General features: G+C 44.5%; 1 protein-coding gene across 3 annotated transcripts in view; it reads right to left on the reverse strand.

Annotated features, from left to right (window-relative positions):
* Positions 1–623: 623 nt before the first annotated feature.
* The window catches only part of fgfr3 (fibroblast growth factor receptor 3), a 43,014-nt gene continuing 21,786 nt past the window's right edge, over positions 624–21,851 (reverse strand). The window contains exons 5-16 of one of the 3 annotated variants that reach the window (XM_086152292.1): positions 21,523–21,713; positions 15,982–16,126; positions 15,074–15,252; positions 9,562–9,710; positions 9,170–9,291; positions 8,908–9,018; positions 8,639–8,829; positions 7,474–7,596; positions 6,667–6,737; positions 1,908–2,045; positions 1,298–1,403; positions 624–882 (exon numbers count right to left, since the gene is read on the reverse strand). In XM_086152292.1, the coding sequence (XP_086008418.1) occupies positions 718–882; positions 1,298–1,403; positions 1,908–2,045; positions 6,667–6,737; positions 7,474–7,596; positions 8,639–8,829; positions 8,908–9,018; positions 9,170–9,291; positions 9,562–9,710; positions 15,074–15,252; positions 15,982–16,126; positions 21,523–21,713 (1,691 nt within the window). In that variant the 3' untranslated portion in view covers positions 624–717. The remainder of the gene's footprint in view (positions 883–1,297; positions 1,404–1,907; positions 2,046–6,666; positions 6,738–7,473; positions 7,597–8,638; positions 8,830–8,907; positions 9,019–9,169; positions 9,292–9,561; positions 9,711–15,073; positions 15,253–15,981; positions 16,127–21,522; positions 21,714–21,851) is intronic. The other 2 variants (XM_086152281.1, XM_086152272.1) reach the window with 2 other exon arrangements.

The raw sequence follows: 21,851 nt of genomic DNA on the forward strand, positions 1-21,851 counted from the left end.
ATTAAAAAAAAAAACTTGCTCTCTGAAATCGGAAGAGGAGGTTGCGCGGCGACCGATTGCTTTGCTTGTGATACGACTCAAAGATGATAATTAGGGTTCTGTTTGTCAGGCTGTTACGTAAACACGCCCCCCCCAGCCCCTCCGTGGCTGGTTTCCAAATGGTCCGGCAACGGCATTGGTTGGAGCTTCATCCCGTGGCGAGGAAATAAGATGCCATCTTTGACGCCTCCCCCACTGCTGACTCTCTCGTCCCTTTCCTCGCTTCCCTTCCTCCTCCATCCCCGTCTTTTGTTCGGTCTCAAAAAGTTTTTTTTTTTTTTTTTTGAAGCTGTATTTATCCCAGTAGGCACGGAATGGTCCCCCCGCCCCCCTGCAGATCGTCCATAAGAAAAAACTGGCCCGAGTACAAAAATATAATTTCTTTTCTGAAAAGAGGAACACAAATACGGTTCAAATGGCAAAAAAAAAAAAAAAAAAAAAAAATCCTTCAATGTTTCGAGAGTCTCTGCTGAGGAAGGGGGGTTAAGATGAATTGAAGCACTGTGGAAGTATTGCATGCTGAGTTCCATAACTTGAGGAGCTGGGGGTGATTATTGGTTAGAAACTGGAGGAAGGAAGAGGAAGAGGAGGGTTGCAGGGTGGAGTTTGGGTTCAAAGCCCCCCACCATGAGCCCTTCCCCCCATCCCTGACCCCCAGCCACCACCCAGCTCCGGTCTTTATGTCCTGATCACTCCGTTGCTCGGTAGCTGCTTAGGGAGGGATGGCTCGTCGGGCAGCGGGTCATGGGCGAACACGGAGTCGTCCCCTGAAGAGCATGTGCTGTTGGAGTCCTGGCAGGTGGGCGAGTACTGCTCGAAGGGCACCGACAGGTCCAGGTACTCCTGTCACGGGTTGGGCACAGGTCAGTCTGGGGTTTTTAGCACCGAAGAAAACCTCCCCCCTTCCCAGTGGTTTACGCAGAAAAAAACCCCAGATCAAGTTGGACAATACCCCACTCTAGGGGCAAGGAGTGGGCTAGAGCCAATCCCAGCTGTGACTGTGGCGAGAGGTGGGGTTTAACCCAGACTTGTCCCATGTCAATCAAAGGACCACATTTAGACATCCAACCACTTAGTCTCTCATCCACACCTACGGACAATTTAGATGGACAACAGAGAGAACCCGCCCAGCCACTGGTTCACAGCCTGGAATCCTCTTGCTGTCCATTAACCTCAGTGATATTGCATCTTTAAAAAAAAGCTTTCCCTGCTAGCCAGACGATCTCACCAGTAGGCCGTAGCATTCGGGGGAACTTACATCGGTTGAGGTCATTGATAGAACCCGGTCGTGGTCTTCGACCAGCTGCCTGAACGTGGGCCTCTGGGACGGCACGGCGTGCCAGCACTCCCTCATGATCATGTACCTGGAATGTAACACAGACAGACGTTGGGGACATTTTCCACTGATCAATTGATTTCATTATGATTATTGGAAGGTGATCAGAATAAAAAACAATTAAAAAATTGATGAAATTCTAGTGAGTGTCACAGTATTCATGTTACACTACAAACACTACGATGCTCTTTACTGGAATGCAGCATGCAGCTGCCAAAAATCTGTTCTGGGCTCAAATGGGATGTCAAGCTAGCAGGCGCGGATCTGGCCAAACACTAAAAGCCCTGGAGAATGTGGATGATAAATAAGAAGGTAGCATTAGCCTGGCTCCTAGCTTAAACAGGCAGGCTAATGCAAGCGGGTATATCTGTGACAATGGTAGCACCTTGAGAACCAAATTATCATGAGATACAAAGGTTAAGGCTTATCTGCTCATTTGTTTCCAGCTTCCCTTCCTCACTTTGGAGAATTTACTGTGTTTTACTTTAAAAATCTAATCATTTCCGTTTTCTTTACATCCTGGATCACCTACAGTTCATGGGTGCAGTTAGCAGGTTTGTCCATCCGATGTCCCTCCTTCAGCAGCTTAAAGAGTTCCTCCACGGGGATCCCCGGGTATGGCGAGCCCCCGAGAGTGAAGATCTCCCAGAGCAACACACCATAGGACCACCTGAACACCACAGACACACACACAAAAGAAACAGATGAGAGGTCAAATAACTAGCGACAACCAGAAAGTGATCAAGCCTCAGAGGGGGGCTCTGCTTCCCCCTGATAAACCAATCAGTCCAGCTGTAGAATGTATTGATCTTCAATGATGTGTGCCACGCTCAATCTGAGAATCAATCTGAAGCTCCCACGGCCCGGCCGCTCGATATTAGCTGGTATTAAAATATTAGCCCCTGAGGCCGTCAGAGATGCAAACTCATCAGGAAGCACACAAGAGGTGAGGCTGACGGTACTGGCCGATCAGATACAGAGATGCATTCTTTTTGATCAGGTCCTGTTGCCATGCATCCAACCCCTGACAGCAACCTCGAGGCAGCAAGAGCTGTATTCGACTCGGTAGCGCGGATCAGTTCCCCATGCAATGGGGTGTGATTGGGATGAAATTCCTTTGAAGCGGATCACGTTGAGGGTGAATGTGCGCCAACAGTGACCTTGAACCGTCATCGCAGCACCCCGATTGAGATGTAATTAAATATCCTAATGCAAAAGTAAAGGTTTTTAGCAGATTTTTCTATAAACCTGAGTGTTGAAGTCAATGATTGGATCAATAAGGAACTAAACCTGTTTGCAGAAATCAATAATGTCTATAAATAAATTCTCAATTAAATTTCCCACCAGGACTAGTGCTGGGGGACAAGAAGGAAAACATGTACCTCTGTAACAAAGTCTTTTTAACTGTATCCTGGGCTGTCATTCAACAAAGCTCCGTGCGGTCTCGTGCACGTCCGCCCCTGATGGAACATTTCACTTGGCAAATGGAGCGGCCCCACGGCGGCCATCGACCTCAACAAATTATGCCAGGGATGTCGTGATAAATTACATGAATTGCAACACCTCTCTAAGTGCATGACGCTCGCCTGACAGGCCTTCGAATAAAAAAAGATTTATCTGTCTGGTGTTTCACATGGTTCAGTGCCAATGGATGGCGGACCTTTCATAACAAATCAAAACGTGCCGGGAGTGGGGGGGGGGTTCATGCACAGACAACATAACGTAATATATATGCACTGAGTCGCCTTGAGAGGCATGCCGTTTACAAAACACCTCGGCAGGCGTGAGCACAGAACGGTGATTGAGGAACACATTATTCAGTATCCAGTTACGGGCCAACTGCTGCGCGATGTGGAAATATTTGCAGGTCCGAGTCGATCTGTCATTCGTTCTTCTTTCTTCCTTGGTGGAAGCTTTCCCGGATGAAGCGCTGTGTTGTTCCCAAATGGACTCAGCTACTAGGGGAGGTTATCAGATAATGGGCCGTCTATTAGCTCAGTGTCCTATTGTTTGACTCTTCATGCAGTGGATTGGGACCCCCCCCCCCCACACCCCCCCACGGCGCTCAACAGGCTTCATCAAATTATCCATGCTCCGGTCGAGAAAAAAAGGAGGGAGGGCGGGAGGTGAGGTAGGCAACGACGGCAGTCCAGTTGCTGTTTCAAACTGCGCTTGTTTAACAAGCCAGTTTTGTAGTTGATTCCAGCTTGGTTCTCCCATTCTGGGTTCCCCGTGTTCTCCTGCTAAGGTTCTCCGTTTGCCTCTGACAGTCCAAAAACAGTCAGCAAGTAAATTGAAAATTGTCTGTGGGTTTTAATGATTGAGTCAGTGGTTGGACGTCTCTATTCGTCGTACAAATGACCTATCCCAGTAGAGATTGGTTCCAGCATTCTAACAACCCTTGGCTGCGGATAAGCCGCGCTGTAAATGAATAAACCAATGATAATTTAGTGGGCTAAACTGTATAGGGTCAAGGTGTCACCAAGGTTTCATCGATGTCACGAGCAGTGTGTCCAGAATGGCCAAAGTGACATCATCGATCGCTGCCAATATCTTGACTCATGGTTGTAACACCGGACTTATTTTTAAGAGCCAAATCTAATCCGTTCAATTTTGAGAGCAAGTGAACTTTTGAACCAAATCTAATTACATTCCCTCGAGAGAACTGCACAGAATTATGCTGGGTTAGTGTGGTGCCGGTGACCTTGAATTTCACCACTTGGATGGAATGAGGTCATCCCGCTGGCCGATTGGACACATAAGCCAAGTCTGACGGAGTGACCAAGAGGATTACCTGGAATATAAGGTTGACAAAGATGATATTGTGGGGGTTGGGTGACCTTGACATTTGACCGTGGAGAACAGATTTGGTCAATTTGTGAAGAGACTGTGAACCCTAATGTTTGAAGACAAATTCAAGCCCTTGGAGCAGTTCTGACCTTTTGGTGCATAAAAGCACCCTGCCCTCTGACCGGATGTTTGTGCCAAAACTGTATTTCATTTGCTTGGGTCATCAAGATGCTGAGGTAAATCATGACTCTGAACCCTGGCCACTGAATTCAGAAATTTTGTGCTGAAACTGTGAGAAAGCTTCTGGCTTTAATGCTAGAAAGAGACTTCATTCTGCCTTATCAAACGGAATAAACCCTTTGCTCATTAGGTCTGAATAAAAATGTTTCGCCAAATTTGAAGAAGTGAACCAAGACAAATGTCCCAAACAAGTTGGTTGAAAAAATAATTCCCAACACACTCCTCTCCTCCCCCAGCTGCATCAGTCCAGGCTTTTAGCTAAATCTTTTTAAGTTGCTGAGGTGATAAAAAAACAGGCTCCTCAGGTTCGGAGCCATTCAAGCGTCGAAGGAGAGTGCAGAGCCCCCACTGGTCTTGTTTGCAATCACCCCCGGGTTGTCGGAGATGAATATTAACGGTCGATTTGGTGGCTAATTGGGAGGTAAACAGCGGCAGCAGTCAAGGAATGAGAATGAAGGCTGTTGTTGGTGTGCTACGATGCCGGAAAATGTAAATACCACATAAAAAAAAGATTAAAATGGGGAAAAAAAAAAACATTCTGTTGGAGAAGGATGTGGATGTTTATTTCCATATGGTGGGTGCAGGTGAGGCATGTGAGGCATGCTTTGAGTAGTCACTCAGAACTGGACAATTTACCCAGGAAAACATGATGTCTCGGAAAAAGTGATCAGAAAACTGGATAAATGCTTCAGTCCCTCCAGAGGGAAGAATTCATGGGACACCTTGGGGTCGTGGATCTTACCTGACTATCCTCAGGCATTCTTCGAGGAACTAGACCAAGTGGTGTTTGTGGAAACAGTAAAACGAAAACAACCCCTCAAAAGGCTACAGTTGATGAAATGAGTGAAAGCATCCAAAAAATTTCTATGTTTTCTTGTTTCTGCAGAAAAGTACCAGAAGTCAAACTCAGGGTGGATTCTGAAGTCTATTTCTCGGGTCCTAGAGAAATTCTATCCAAACTGCAAAAGTATGAAAGGGAAGCACCTTACTTTAAGATTATTCTCCTGCACTACCATGTTTTGACAGGCCTGCTGCGTTAATTCATTGGATTGGATTAACTGATCAGCAGTCGGCTTGTTTCCAGGGCAGGCTTAGGGAAAATGAAGGTCCGTCATATCAGAATTGCAGAATAAATGGACTCAGGGAAGCGGGGGTAAGAGGATGGAGTGACGGGCCATGGCGCAATGGATCAAAGTTTTGCAATGTTGGCAAACAGGAGGAAACACAACGACACAGCGCAAATCCTGTTGAGATCAGACCGGTGGCTCTTCTTTAAAATAAAACAAACATCAACTTCTTCCTGCCACTGTTTAGTCCCCCCCATCTCCTACGCAACCACCCACCCACCTCCACTACACATCTGTTTCAGCGTAGCATATTTCATAAAGAAAAAAAAAGAAAGCATCGCAGGTCAAGAGACTAAGTCCCCCCCCGGGGTGTTTGAGAGTAAACTGGCTGCGGACTGACTACTGTATAAGGGGGCGGTGGGAGTGGGGGTTGGGCGGTGGCCTGGCAGTGGGATCCACTCTGTAATCCAGACCTGCTGAAATAACAGAGCCGGGCTGATTCTGCTCCCGGCCCGTTCCCAGTCGGTGTAATCACACGGCCAGCCAGTGTTGACAGGGGCCCGTGTTTGGCTTGGACGGCTGTGCTGGGGACACAGCGTCTGGCTGCAGCTGGTGGAGGAATGGGGGGGGGGGGGGGGGGGGGGGTGCGATTGTGCAGCTACTGCAAGACAGATTGACTTTGTGACCTTCTTTCCCAAACTGGCCTTGTATTTCCTCCTCACAATTGGAGTTAACATGGCAGTGATCAAGGCATCGGGTACGGTGGGTTCCGTGCGGCAGCTCCCTCTGCTTCTGTGAGACGTTGGAAAAAAAAACGCCTCGAGGGTAAACGCTTTGGCGATAAAGCCCCTCTTAGCGGCTCCTTGCTGTAGTTTAGAGTGGATCCCCGGCTGATAAAACAGCAACAAGATGCTGGAGCACTGCGGCATTCCTGCTTTTGGAGATTAAAGAACAAACGAGCCGAGGAATGTGGGGCAGGCCGTCGCGTAAGAAGCTCTGGATTATCGAGTGAGCCCGGGCGACAGCAAGCGGGAGATATTTGCTGAGGTGCAGGGAACCGGGCCAGTCCATATTCACACGCAAAAATACGGCCCTTGACGCTAACATGCTCAGTCACTATATTTCAACACTGGGATTCCAGGCGGCATTTCGGCATGCCAGTCGGCATGTGACGGTTAGCCTGTGAAAACTCACACGTCGCTCTGATGCGTGTACACCCGGTCGAACAGGGCCTCCGGAGCCATCCATTTCACGGGGAGACGACCCTGCCAAAACAGACAGACATACATTTCAGCTTGGGTCAGCAGTAGCGCTCTGCACGCAGCAGACGGCGAAGGAATCGGTCCGTAAAGACAAAGAGTTTTGGATATCAACAGATGAGGATGTTTGAACAGCTAACACGCCTTTGACCTCCAGAGGACCTCCATCCAGAGCAACCACATTCAAACTTGCGAAAACATTTCGGCTCTTGCCACATTTTAATATATATAGCTATTTTAACTTAATCGGCTCTCAGGTTCATGGGAAGAGCTGGAGCCAATTCCTGCTAACATTGGGTGAGAGGCAGGGTTTAACCTGGAAGGGTCACCTGTCCATCACATATGGAGATATCCAGACATTCACTTTCCATTCACACCCATGGACAATTTGGACAGGTGGTACACGGAGCTGAGATCAACCCAGTCACCCCAAAACATGGATTAGGGGTCTGATTTACAATAAAGGAACCAAAAGATGTAAATCATTGATCTCTATTCACAACAGCATTAACCGTTTCTACATTTCCATATTTCTAAGTTTCTTGCAAAACTTTGTTCCCCTTCACCAGGCAGGAATTTGATGATGGTGAGTCTGTTGTATTTTGTTCCAATCTCGAAGGAGTCCAGAAAGACAGCTCAGTTTACAGTACTACAACCATCGTGCACTCAGTAAAATCCCCTCTAGCAGGTTCAAGCAGATGGGTGTGTCTGTGTTTTATTTTCCTGAAGGAGGTCAACTCACATTTGTGGTCTTTTTGTAGTAGTCTATATTGTGCACATCTCTTGCGAGACCAAAGTCGGCAATCTTCATCACATTGTCCTCAGTCACAAGGACGTTTCGGGCCGCCAGATCTCTGTGGATACACTAAGGAAAGAAACCCCAAACACACACACACGCACGCACGCACACACACACACACACACACACACACACACACACACACACACACGCACACACACGCACACGCACACACACGCACACACACGCACACACACGCACACACGCACACACACGCACACACGCACACACACACACACACAGACACACAGACACACACACACACACACACACACACACAGTGTGTTAACAGAATGTCTCTCAAGTTCTAATCCAACTCTTTAAAACTTCAGAACACGGCACAGGTCAATTTGTTTCTTCTCCAGAGCTCAAACTCTTATTTCCCGCAGAATTAAGTCGTGAACCCAAGCCAGGAGGATGATCGACCCATTCTTGGTTACGGCAGCTGTGCCCGTCATGCTTTATTGCCTGACGTGTGAGCTGTTTTTTTTTTTTTTTTTTTTTGAACATCTACGAGTAAGGAAGGAGGAGGAATCACAAATTGAAAAATTGGAAATTCAATGGTTTAACTCTGAAATGTGATTGAGAAACAGACAAAAATACTGTTCAACCTATGACTTGAGATGTGTGTTTGGGTGTGTGTGGATGGAGGAAGCTCACTTAGAAGCACATGCTGTCAATTTACTCCAAAGATAAACAAGAGCAACACTCCTGCAGCACAGAACAGTGAGACAATATATTGGTTTACTTGAAGCCCCCTGATCCGATGCATTTAAACCCTGAGGCCTGGAAATGATCCTGACTCTTCCGATTTTGTTTTTGTCTCACGCCAACTTATCGCACCTGCGCTACATGTTCGATCCTCTTCATAGTCTGTCGAGGCCCAATAAATCCCACATTTTTGGGTTATTCAAAGACTTGCTTCAGTGTCTATACCTCTCCCATTTTTGAAAGAATCGGAATCAGTAAGGAAAATGTTTTTAGCAAGTGTCCTTTTTTAAACGCTTTTGACAGGTGTCTAGCTGACAAAGGTGTTCATGTCATAGTTGCCAGGGCTTTTCAGCCCACACAAACACGAACGGGCATATCTGTAGATAAACTGACTGACCTTCTGAGAGGCGAGGTACTCCATGCCTCGGGCGACCTGGTAGGCGCAAGACACCAAGTCTTTGAAGGTGAGCTGCTCATCTGGGATTTTACAGGTGTCGAAGGAGTAGTCCATCCCTGGCGCCCGACGCGCCCGCAGGTACTCCCTCAGGTTGCCTTTGGAGGCGTACTCCACCAGGACGTACAGTGGACCTGAGGGCAACACACAGCACAGGGTCAGCGTTTTGGTGACAGGACTTTTCGTCAGCTGTTCCTCGGCAAGGGCCTCACCGTCCTGAGTGCACGCTCCCAGCAGGTTGATGATGTTTTTGTGTTTGCCGATCATCTTCATCATCTCCATTTCCGATACAAGATCAGACAAATCCTTGTCTGTGGCGTCGTCTACATGGAAAGAGGGAGGAGAGAAGGAGCAAGCTGGATCAGGATGATAACAGATCGGACAAAGACATCGGACAAAGCTAACTAAAAAAGCTCTTGGAATGCCACCCAACAACATTGAAGTCAAGGAGTTTTTTGCAAAACAACCACAAACCTTTAAGCATTTTCACAGCAACGGTTAGCGGCTTATTTGGCTTCTCCTTGTCAATACCAATGGCCTCAGCCATCACCACCTGCCCAAAGCAGCCCTCGCCCAGGGGTTTACCCAAAGTTAGCCTGAAAAAGAAATAGTAAAGAGCAGAGGGGCATCAGGGTGGTGTGAAGTGTATGATGTTGAGCTGGCATTTCACAAAAGTGTCTCCCTATGTGGTTAGTTGGGTGTGTAGGTGGACAAAGTGATGACCTTGATGCTCAGTCCGGTAATGTTTCCACAGCAAATTAAGGCATAAGACTGAAAACCGACACCCTGCCTCTGATGAGATAGGGTGGGGAAAAAAAACTCTGGAAAAACGACTACCCCCAGATCTCGATCTTCTCCTTCCTCACCGTGTTCGAGGGAACTCCCACTTCGGGTCGGAGGGCAGCTCCAGCTCCGAGACGTTGGCCAGCATGGGGCCGTCGCTGGACGACAGGCGGGCGATCCTGACCAGTGGTGTGTTGGAGTTCATTGAGGAGTTGGAATCCAAGGACACCTGCTTGGGTGCAAAAAACAGACTGTTATCGTCTCCGAAAGGAAGTGAAGGGATGAGTATTGGGACAAACGGAGGGAGGACAGGAAAGGATGTGAAGCTCTGGAATCCTACAATCGAAGTTTGTGAACCTAATCAAGTTGGAAGACAGAGGTGTAGAGAATTATAATTTGCATTGTTCTGGAAACAACTCGACCAAAAGAGAACAACCTGGGCTGATCCCTTGTCCATCAATCACAGGGCACACACAAATACAGATGTCAAACCGTTCATCGTCTCATTCGCACCTATGTGTAGTTTTGGGTGTTCAGGGAAGCCGGTGAGCCAGTGAGAGACGGTGGTGAGAACCAGGCAGGAGAGCATGGAGAACCCATTGAACCAGTTGAATAGAACCTGGAAAACCACCTGTTGTGAGGCAGATGTGCTCACCTCTAGACTGCCCTGATGCCCAAACAAATCCGTGGTACTTATGAAAGTAGTACTGGAAACTGAAGGAAACACTGCACTTGATTTTTCAAGACTATTTTTTTCCCATGATCGTGCTGTTGTTTTTTTTTTTTGAAAACTTCACTCATTCAGTCATTTAAAACTCCTCAGAATGTAAAGACTAACTCTTAACTCAGCTGAGTCAATAAGTATGCAAAATATGTATCCCGTATATTGCAAAAAAGTAAAAAAAAGAAACCATGGGAAAGATTGCATCTGAGGACTGATGTCTGAGCAGCGTCGAGGAACAGACAAAAACAACGAATAAATAACAACAATCTGATTTGTGGCGACCAGCAGAGATTTCTTTCCAAACAGCCAGCTGGAGGAAAGCAGGAAGTAAACAAAGACGAATGAAGGACGAGATGGGGCGAAGGGACAGACGACTCAATCCATCAGAAGAGTCCATTTCCACGCACCTCGGCTGCCGTCAGCGAGCCGTGGGCTCAACATCCTCCCGCCATTTATCTGACTGCAGGGAGAGGGAGGGCAGACACCCCCCACCCGGGTTTTGATGAATCTGTTTGTTTTTTGTGCAGCTGAAGGGGCCGAGGCCGCCGGACGCCAACACCAAGGCGTCCACTTCACCGGACTTCCTTGTCTCCACCACGGAAAGGAAAAATGAGAAAGTGCTATGAAGCTTAAAAAAAAAAAAAATGGCCAGACCAAAATTTGAAAGGCATGAAAAAGTAATATCTGAGAGAACATGCCAGGAGGTTTACAGGAGATTTACTCAAAGTTATGAAAGAGAAAGGAGAGAAGCGAGAGATTAGCTTTACAAAAACGAAGTGAAGATTACAGAAAAATGCAATAAGATCTTTTCCCCCCTCACTGGCCTTATAAGACCAAATATATGGACGAGGAAGAGAAGAGTGGGAGGCTACAATTAGAGCTCATTTTGTTTCTTTGTATAAATCGGATCCATCATCCCTTATCTGGTTAGGAAGAGGAAAAAAGAGAAAAAAGGCCTGCATTTGTGGGGAAACACAATATTAACCAAACTTTGATTTGTACAAAATAACACGTTTCCCCCAAAAACTCAAAGTTTTCTGGGGAAAAAAAAGACTCTCTTAGATTTCAAGCTGCACAACCCTTCAATTATGAAGCCAAAGTTGGAGCGAAACAACCACGTGGCAGCTGGAGGCAGTGGAGGAGGCATGGGGGCGGGGGTGTGGTCAACCAGGGATAGGGAATGTCGGGGAATTTCTTCAACTTTCCTTTTGAAGTTAAAATTAAATTAAAAAAAAAAGGTTATTTTCTGTATGCAATGCTCATTTTGGAGTCGCACTGCGTTTCATGGTTCGGTGAAGATGAGGAGTGAAATTGGAGATCTTGGAACTAAGAAGAGGCTCTAGTCTTTCGGTGGGATTGGAAAAAAAAAACGTCAAAAAATGTCTGGTCTTCCTCGACATGTCCGATTTTTATTGTCCTCCTCGCTAGGGTCAGATCACATCTGCAACATAGCTTGTTTTCTGAAGACTTCATTCACGCCTTTAATTTGAACTTCCACATTTGGCTGAAAACTACAAGTATGTAATTCATTTATACCCCATTGCAACTGGAGCAATCTAGATGGGTTTGTGAATGAGATGTAGATTGAAGAAGCCTTAGGAGCCTTCAGGTATGAGAGACGCTGAAGAATTGATGGGATGAAATGATCGGTGAATCAATCAATGGATAGACGGATGGATGGATGGATGGATGGATGGATGGATGAAATGAGCTCACTTGAATTACTGAAGAGATGGATGGGTGGGTGATGAGATGAAGTGATGAATGGATTGAATGTACTTGATTTATTGAATAGATAGATGGGATAAATTTGTGGACTGATGGCTGGATTGAGTGGACTTGATTCATTGGATGGATAAATGGGTAGATTGATGGGATGACATGTTGGATGGATGGTGGGACCCAGTGGATTTGATTTATTGGATGGATGGATGGATGGATGGCTGGATGGACGGATGGATGATGGGCTTAAGTAATGGACGGGTGGATGGACCAATAGGGGAATGTACACAATTGGATGGATGGATGATAGGATGACATGATGAATAGGTGGATTGGTGGAAGATAGGATGTGGTAATAGATGGATGGATGAGTGGATGATGGGATGAAAAGATGCATAGTTAAAGTAATATATGGATGGGTGGATGAAGTGGGCTGGATTAACTGTCTATATGGATGGGAGGATGATTAGATGGAATGGATGGACAGGTGAATGGGTGGAGAGATTAAATAAATTGGATGAATTTGATGGATTGGATGGGTGATGTGATATTCCCTCTTTCCAGGAAAGAAACACCCCCTACAGGCTGGATATGATCTGTAATATCGAAGTACCTTTTACTATCTTTTTTTTTTTATTGAGTTCAACCACCATTAGCTAGGAGAATATCTTCAGTGTCTGAATCAAACTAGTGCTTCCCTCAGCTTCCATCTTGAATGCTAGTCTGATTAGCATTTGGCTTCACTGACTGGCCATGTTTCTGATGTGTGAACAAAAAGATAAAGCTTGTTTTCCCTCCTACTGCAGTTCTTTAGCATCCCGACAATTCAATAATCTCATTCCTCAACTTTATTTTTACTCTCTATCACTTACTGATGGATTCTAAATCGGGATTTTTCTCGTTGAAAGGAACGGAAGGATGGCTAAATGGTGACATTCAAACACACATGACTGCTGCACAGGGTTATGTCTGATTCATAAAAAGAAAGATTGACAGGAGGGAGGGGATGGATAACTGATTTACATTAGAAATGGTTTTAAATGCAGAGAAATCAATGTGAAAATGCTGTGGCAAGTAATGTAACGCTATCTACAACAATGACATTTATTATTGTGACTTATAACTCTCTGTCAAATGGGGCTTTAATTCTACCAGGATTTAGATGCTTAACTTAAACAACTATATTGTAACTATCAAGGCCTATTTCTGGGAGAATTGAATTCAACATATTATTTCCAGGAAAATTGAAAAGGCATATAATTTAATTACAGGCCTGCCCGGCCATTATATGGTTTTAATTGTGAGAAAATTTACAAAAATTGTCTACAATGCCGGTGCAATGATTTTGGTTAACAACAGTTTGCTGGCATTCCCGAGAACCAAATGGCATCATTAGAAAGAGATCTATAGAATACTAACCAGGGCCAAATTATGCAAATTTACCAGATGAAAACCAGTTGTGGCACTTCCAGATTTGATGATATATTCAGCCACTGGTAATCCCAGGGGTTGGAGGATGCAGGGTAACACCATGGATAAATAAAAGATATTTGCCAACTAATGAATAGAGGAGATATCACGCTCAAACACTCATTAGTTATAAAAACACACAGCACACAAAGGGTTAAAATATAAAGTAATTAAGGAGTTGTGTACTCCAAAAAACACACTTTATGTAAGTAATTGCTAATTCCAACGGGAAAAGCTCAGTGCTCTGGAAACATCTAAATATTCAGAGACATTTCAGATAATCCAGTGTGGCATTGAAATGCAATATAATATTTATTACAATGTGGAAACGACGAACAAATTCAAAACATTTGTCATCGAATAATTTGAGATACTGGCACCCCAATTTCCAATCAGTTAAGTTCAAAAACATAGTGAGAGAGCTCTTATTTCCTTTTCGTATCAAAGAAGTAAACGCAGTTGATGAAGAAGTTTAATGCAAATAAGGAATTCTAAGGCCAAGGATCATTGAGGGTTGGACGTTTAGTTATCGAAAAATAAATTTCCCTCTCAGCACAAGTGAAATGTTGTAGGCTCATCTATGAGAGCAAATGAATTTCAAAAGCCCTGGAGAAAAGCAATTATAACTCACGTTCCCAAGTTTGTCTCCAATTAGAGACCAAACCTGCACCTTAACCGCAGTCTCTAAAGTTCTTGAGAAGACAATTGCAACACCACTAGTTGATTACCTGGAAAGTGACAATTTACTGAACCCCAAACAATTTGGATTCAGAATAAGGCGCTCAACAGAGATAGCAAATTGCTGTCTCAGAGAAACTATTAAACAATAATTAGGGGAAGGAAATGAAGTTGTGGCAGTATTCTTACACTCCAAAAAAAGTCTTTGACACTATGAACCACCAAATGGTCCATAATAAGCTCAAAGTTAGAATTCTGTCTTGAGTACGGAGAGCAATGGATTAGACCGACTTCTACTCTGTCAACAGACCAGGCTTGTAAATGGGTATTCCACAAGTTTCAATTCAAGGCCACTTACTGTTTTAGTTTATATATTGATGATTAACCAAACAGCTGCAACAGAGCCAAATGCAAAATGTATGTGGATGACATGTGAAGTTATGTAAAACACTAAACACCAATATAAAGAACTTTCGCCTCATCAGACCATATATACTGTAAGCTGACACTGCAGCTCATTACTCAGTTACTTTCCAGGATTGATAAAGTGTTTCTGATTCTGATTCCTTTTGGACTTCCTCTTCTTTCTGTCTTTTTATATATAAATTAGCAAATAATGAAATGGGGAATTACCGGTAAATACAAATATATAAACATAAACAATAAAAAACAATAAAGATAAAATTAAATAAAAATCACTCTGTGCTGAATCAATCATGTTCTTGTCCCAAACTGAGATGCCCCTGTTTCCCTGTCAATCAGACTTTTTCTTCTTCTTCTCCTTTTGGCTTATCAGTCAGATTTATTATGTTACTGAAATTTAAATTACCTACATATAGCAATGGTACTGCAAGTGATCCTAGCTAAATGACTCCTAGAGGTTTAGGAAAAATCTTAATTTCCTATATGAATGAAAATCGGAATAAATCTCCTGGATTAGCTAGGATTAGGGAGGGAAGGAGGAGAAAGATGGTGCAAATCTTGTATCTACTTTCTGTTACCTGTCTCTTGAGGGGGAACTTTGAAAGTTTCTGGACAGGGGGCGTGGGCAGCGTCTTCTGTGTGGTCATCCTCATCCTGCAAAGGACCACGATGACCACCGCCAGGATGAAGAGCACGCAGCCTGTCACATAGATGAGGATGTCGGCGTAGTAGTCCACCTTCTCTGGACTGACTGCTGCTAGAGGTGAGGGGGAGGGAGGATGCTTTCGGTCAAAATGCCCTGGCTCCTGTTCAGTTTCATGACAAACATAATTACATGTGGCTTCACTCTGCAGCGCAGTGGGTCACATGGTTCGGGTTTGGTTTACCCCACTGATGCTCATCTAGACTTTTTAACAGTCACTCAATCAATCAGGGGATTCATCGGGTCACTTTGTGGCCTTTCGGCTTTCTCTAACTGTTCTTATTTTGGTTCTGCCTCAATTTAAGTCTAGGGACAAAGAGTCTTTGAGGGCAAAGCAGCCAATGGGCAATTAGCAGATATCCAGGCTAATACACGTTCATGTTGAAAAATGGTTTCCATTCAGGTTGTCATCATCGATAAACTACATCAGATACAAATGAGAAATAACAAAAACTAGGCTCAGTGAGTGCCTTACTTGAATTAAAATCAAATCGTAAGCATAAGTGTGACCTCTTCCTCTACCACTGTGGAATCAGCGGCAAACTGCTGTTTGTCCCAAATGATCTGCATTTCCATTAATGCTGCAGAATCAGGAGGTGCTTTTCAGAAATTTAAGGACATATATGTACACACACACACTCACACACATATATTTGTATGTATGAGTGTTTACTTTCTAGGGTGAAGCCTGCTGTTGCGCTACAGAGTGAAACAAATATATGCATTAAATATTTTTTTAAAAGTAGGCATCCGGAGGGCAGCGAACAAAGGCGATGTCGATACCTGGAAGCACCGTCAGCCAAGCAGAGTGGTAAGCAAAGCCGATAGAGTTCCCCGCCAGGCAAGTGTACTCGCCCGCGTCCTCGAAAGATACATTGGTCAAGAAGAGAACCTCTAGCTCCTTATCAGTGGTGTTAATACCGGCCGTCTGTCGGAGGGGTTGGGGGGTGGAGGAAGAGAACAAAGAAATAGAGAGAGAGAGAGAGACATTATGAGCCCGGAGATTATCAGAGGAGTCACTGAATGCACCGTGGAGGGGACAGGAAGGCCAAAGTGAAATCACCAGCGGCACCTGGAAACACCCAAAGCAGCACCATCACCAAAAAAAAAGGGGTACCGGGAGCGACCCTTGCTCATTGACTGGATTTAACAGTAAGTGGGGGTGGGTGGTGGGGGGTTGCGGATGTCTGTCACACAGGTAGTGCGATTTTTCCCTATGGCCCGAATGTTTTCTCCAGAAAGGACGTCGCTGGAATATGTATGGTCAGTTTTTTTTTTTTAAATCTGCATTGGAGTTGAAAAATAGCTCAAAAATAAAATAATGCATAAAAAATAAATATTTTCACTTTACCTTTATGTTACTTTAAAAATACATGCCTTGATATAAAATTATAAATGCTAGTTGCAGTGCTCTTTGCAATAACAATACCCATTATAACAAAAGAGTGATACATAAAATATCTGCTATTGTAGTTTATTCACATAAAATTACAAGTAATTAAACTTTAGTTGTTCTTTTTCTGAAACTGCACATTTTCAACTTCAACTTTCTAATGAACCATTTAAACTCAACTTATATTCGACAAACTGAAGCAGCGTGTGTTTCCCTGTGTCTAGCGGTGGGCGGGGAGTGGGGGACGAGCATTTCCAGCAAGGCGTCTGAGGCAGCTTGGCAGGAGGTGGGCGTGGCTTGGGTAATGAACAGCTGGAGAATTCACTTCCAGGGAGAATCAATACCAGCCTGCAAGCGTGTGTGTGTTGCAGGCTTTTCAAATTGCTTGGATAATAAATGGCGTGATACTGTGTTTATTATTGATCAGGGCCAAAGATAAAGTAACGCCGGCTGTCAGCCTGAATGATGCTATTAGCTTTGGAATGTGTATGCCTGTGTTTGTGCATGTGTATTTGCATATGTAGAGATAAATGTAAAGTCTTACTAGCCAACCAGCCAGAACCCAAAAACCAAAAGAAGTCCCGCAGAGAGGAGGAGACCCAGCAGAGGGATGGAGGTGGCGAAAGGAGTTCAGGATTTTCATTATTTTTTATTTCTATTTTTTTTTTTTTACCTGGTTTGTGCACGTTAAGCCAGAAAACGTTTTCCGACTTGCCTACAAAATTGGAGGCGCGGCAGGAGTACCGCCCGCCATCGCCCTCCGTCACGTTGGACAGTTTCAACTTATCGAGCGCCTCCGTTCGAAAACTGACAAAGCTCTGCCAGAGAGGGGAAAGAGATGGAGAGGTGGTGGGTGATCGATGGAGGGGAAAGGAGGACAGGTGCAAATTCCTTTACACTAAAATGAAAGTGATGATAGTCCTTTTTTTAAAAACCTGTTGTTTTTTTTATATACCTGATACTTTCAATAGATTTTAAATCGTCGCTTCAAGGTGTAGTTTTTTCAACTCATTGAATTGTTATTTTTGCTGATTTTATTTATTTCCTTTCAATATCAATTAAAAACATATTTTCTTCCAATTAACATGACCTTTTCTTAAACAAAAAATCATAGTATACTCTTGTCAGGTTTTTTTTTGAGAATGACAAATTACTTTGAGGTATTTTTTTAAATTTCTTTTACTTTGCATATTTCTAATTTCCTTTTTTCTAACTTTCAGATAATTTTATTTCTGGTGGATTTCAGCTAAATTACAATATTAATGTTTGATTTGCATTTCTCTTTTCAACATGTTGCTAATTCAAAAAACTAATGTAGGTAAAGAAAAAAAAAAAGGATCAAACCACCTCCTGTTAAATGACTCAGTGATGCAGACCGTCAAGGGGTTTGAAATTTGGTCAAGAGAAAAAAAATAGACATTCATTGAAAAACAACAACTACCTTCTGCCTGAAAAAACAAAATCAATATGATTGCATTCAAAGTGTTAGTATTTACAATAAAAAAACTAAAATTATATTTATAAAAATAATTGTGAAAACATTCAATCAATTTGCTATAATCCCTTTTAGTCTAAGCAAAACCTGGTTTCAATTTTCACAGCGTGGCTGTAGGTACTTTTATGTCCCAGTACTGCTGATATTTACACACGTGAGGAAATGATACTTTTTATATTGGCTGCTTATATATGTGCTGCACACACAGACATGCATGTATAGTCAATGAGCCTGTCTGTTTTTTAGATTTGTAGCAAGTCAAACCTGTAAGATGATACTCACATATGCACATGCACACACACATGCGCACGCACGCACGCACGCACACACGCACATGCACACACACACACACACACACACACACAAAATGCATACCCTTTGCTAACACATGTGTCTATTGAAAGATGAAAGGACTTACACTATGTCAATCTTTTTCAAAGCGTGTACACCACATGAATTCACACACATACATGCTCACGCGCAGACACACACACACACACACACACACACACACACACGCGCGCGCGCACGCGCGCACACACGCACATCTCTCTGGCAGAACTGATGAATAATTAAACGGGCAAAGCACATAAAGCTGAAAACATATCATGTTTTATGGTGCCTTAATGAACATCCAGGGCTCTTCGACTCCAGACCCCCCCCGCAATTCCCCCCCATGTGGGGGCGGGAGAGAGGTTGGGGGGTGGAGGAGTCCCTCATCGTTAACTTTTCCAGGCATCAAAAGAACGATTCAGCCCCCCCTTAAAAAAAAAAACCTACAGACACCTCCCTCCGCACACACACACCATTTTTTTAAATTCTCACCACACGAGATGTCGTGGGTCGTCTGAGCGAACCGCGGTGTGGGCGAGTGAGCTAGAGGAGGGGGGGCGGGGGTTGGGTTGGTGGTACGTATGTGGGGGGGCTCGCACCCTCATCTCTGTAAATACTGTTTCAAATTATGCGGTGGTCGAAAATAGAGTGTGGAGCCGCGGTCTGGCCTCCCCCCTCTGCTCCCCCTTCCTGTCTGTCTCTGCCTCCTTCATCCCTCTATCCCACCCTTCTGAAACCCCCCTTCGTTTCGAGCCCCACACTTTCTAAACTTTACACTTTGGTTAAACTCGATTTTCTGTCAAAGCAGGGGGGGAGGGGCGCGTCGATGCCGCCTTGCCACTCCGTGACGTGATCTGATGCGATGCCACCGCCGGGTCGTGCGCACGGGACCCGGACAATGTATGCGCCCGCGGCGCTCTCGTGCTGAGTGTTTTCCATGGCGACGGGAGCCAAATAAACAAGTGAAATGTGAGTGCTTCGCCCTTCTCTGGAGGTGGAAAATGGAGGGTTCTGAGTTTCTGGCGTTCCGACAGACAGAACCGTGTCCAACAAAAACTGTTCTCTTTTCTGACTCTCATCCAGAATTGGGGAACAAATCGATATGGACCCCGGAGCATCCCCTCCACCAATGGAGGGCTTTTCTATTTTTCAGTTTTGTTCTCTAAATTCTGTGTCAATTGAAATAGGATTAATGAGGGAATCACCTAAACATTCAAAAAATAGTATAACTTAATCTGGAAAGATTAAAATAAGGAATGAGGAAGACATTGCTACAACCTAAAGAAAAAAAGACAAAAAAAGAATTAAAAAAAGGCTTGTTTTGAATCACCATGAAACAACTAAGCGAATATATTACCTTAAAATTGTCAAAAAACTTCACAAATAATCATCTCAAAATCATCATGAAATGAAAAGAGCTACCTTAAGTCTCAGAATGCTAAATAAGGTCAAACCTCAAAGACTGTTCAATGTAACTATAAAAAAATGCTCCGAACTGTTCCTGAGAGTACATATATTTCAATTTTCTTCTGGGTTATGTGGCACCATGTCACCAGCCGCTTCAGTGGTATTGATCTGCGCGAAATACTTTTTCCATGCAGGAATGTCATTTATTACACAGTAATAAACTCCGCCTGATGGCTCGTGCGTGACGATTTTCCTCCTGTGCCTCATGTGTGTATGGTGGCCCCGAGGTATTGCTTGCAGAAAATAATAATAATAATAATAAGGCTATTACTGTTGTTATTATTCCAGTGCTGGCCTGACAGGATGGCTGCGGTCGTTATGTAACCGGAGTAAAAGCCCTGAATTGAATGAGAAATGGAACAATGTCAGCCGCTGGAATTTTTACTACATTAGCCTTTTTTTTTTCCCCTCGATGCGGCGGCTCTCATGGCATGCCGATCGAGTGTTGCTGACCTAACTGGATGGGTGATTTTTTTCTGTGCGTTGGAAACCAGCCTCGGTGGCGGCAGGGCCGGAATGGAGGCGGGGTGAGTCACATGGATCGAGCTCGTCCGTGGTGTGCACAACTGGAGAGGGTGTATCAACTCACGGGGATACAGGCTTATAACACTCAAAAAAAAGAAAAAATCCAAAACCCTGGATTTTCCCCAAGGCGACTCATTGTCACGTCAACAACTCTTCAAAAAAAGAAACTGCTACCGTAATCAGAGGCTTCAGAAAATAAAAATAAAATCCTCCAAACACATTTGTGGAAAGAAGCTTTAAGAAATAAAAGAGGCAAAAAAATGACATAAATCGGCAAATGTAAAGTCTCTTTCAGGAAAAAATAAAATCAACTTTCATCTTGAGAGCTTTGAAAGATTGGTCAAGAAATTAAATTAAAATAAAAAAACGAATCATCAAAATAATAACATAAAGCTCATCATCAAGCGCCATCTTTCCCCCCTCATCCTGCTGACGATGCCCTTCCTTCTTCTCCTCCACTAATTCTTTCCATTACTTTTCTCTCTCGCTCTCTCCCTCCACCCCTACTCGCCCTGCTCCCTACCGAAACCAGGCAACGCAGCACATCTGACGGCGGTGGTTCCACCAGCCCGTCTCTCCTGCCGCCACCGCAGCAGTTAACTTAGTCTGAACCAGATGTTTGTTTTATTCCCTCGCTCGCACAGAAGGAGGGGGAGGAGGAGGAGGAGGAGGAGGAGAGACGGAAGGCAAAGAAGCTCTTTCTGTACCACCCCTAGTAACCGTCTGCCTCTCCTCTCTCTCCCTCCCTCCTCTCCTTCTCTACCTCTGTGGAGGAAAAAAGCCTCCATTGCTCTATTTGCTGAACACAACCATGGGGTGTGTGTGGATGGTGGATGGAGGAATGAGGGAGGGGTAGGGGGTATCAGGGGTCCGTTGGTGAGTGGTTGGGGGTCACCTATGGGTCTTTGGACCCATCTTGGATGCCCCCCCCCCCAAAAAAAAACATGATTTGACCTTTTATTTCACAGGAGAGAAAGTTTAATTTTTGAATAGCGGCTGGAGACCTCTTATGCTAAAAAGAAAGAAGAATATATAAATCCATTATCTGATTACATAATACTGTATAAGCTATATATTCATTCAGTGACAAAATCTACACAACATCACCTACCTTGAGGACGCTGACGTAGGGGCTGCCGTCGGACCCGTAGCGGCTGCCGTTCACCTCGATGTGTTTGAGCCACTGGATGTGCGGTTGGGCATCGCTGTACACCTTACAGTGGAACTCCACGTTGCTGCCAACCACTGCCGTCTGATTGGCTGGCAGGCCCGCCTGCAGGATTGGCCGGTGCGGGGAGCGCTCTGATGGGGGAGGGGGAGATACAGCGTTATTCCCGGGGGCAAATTATCTTTATTTTTTTCCAAAGATAATTTCTTATTTCCCTATCAAGACGTTCAGTAAATGAATTAATGCATGCGGGGGATGTAGCATTGGTCTTG

The sequence above is a fragment of the Fistularia commersonii genome, chromosome 1 (assembly GCF_037954325.1).
Source record: "Fistularia commersonii isolate RoL2024-O1a breed Wild chromosome 1, RoL_Fcom_v1.0, whole genome shotgun sequence".
NCBI classification, from domain to species: Eukaryota; Metazoa; Chordata; class Actinopteri; order Syngnathiformes; family Fistulariidae; genus Fistularia; species Fistularia commersonii.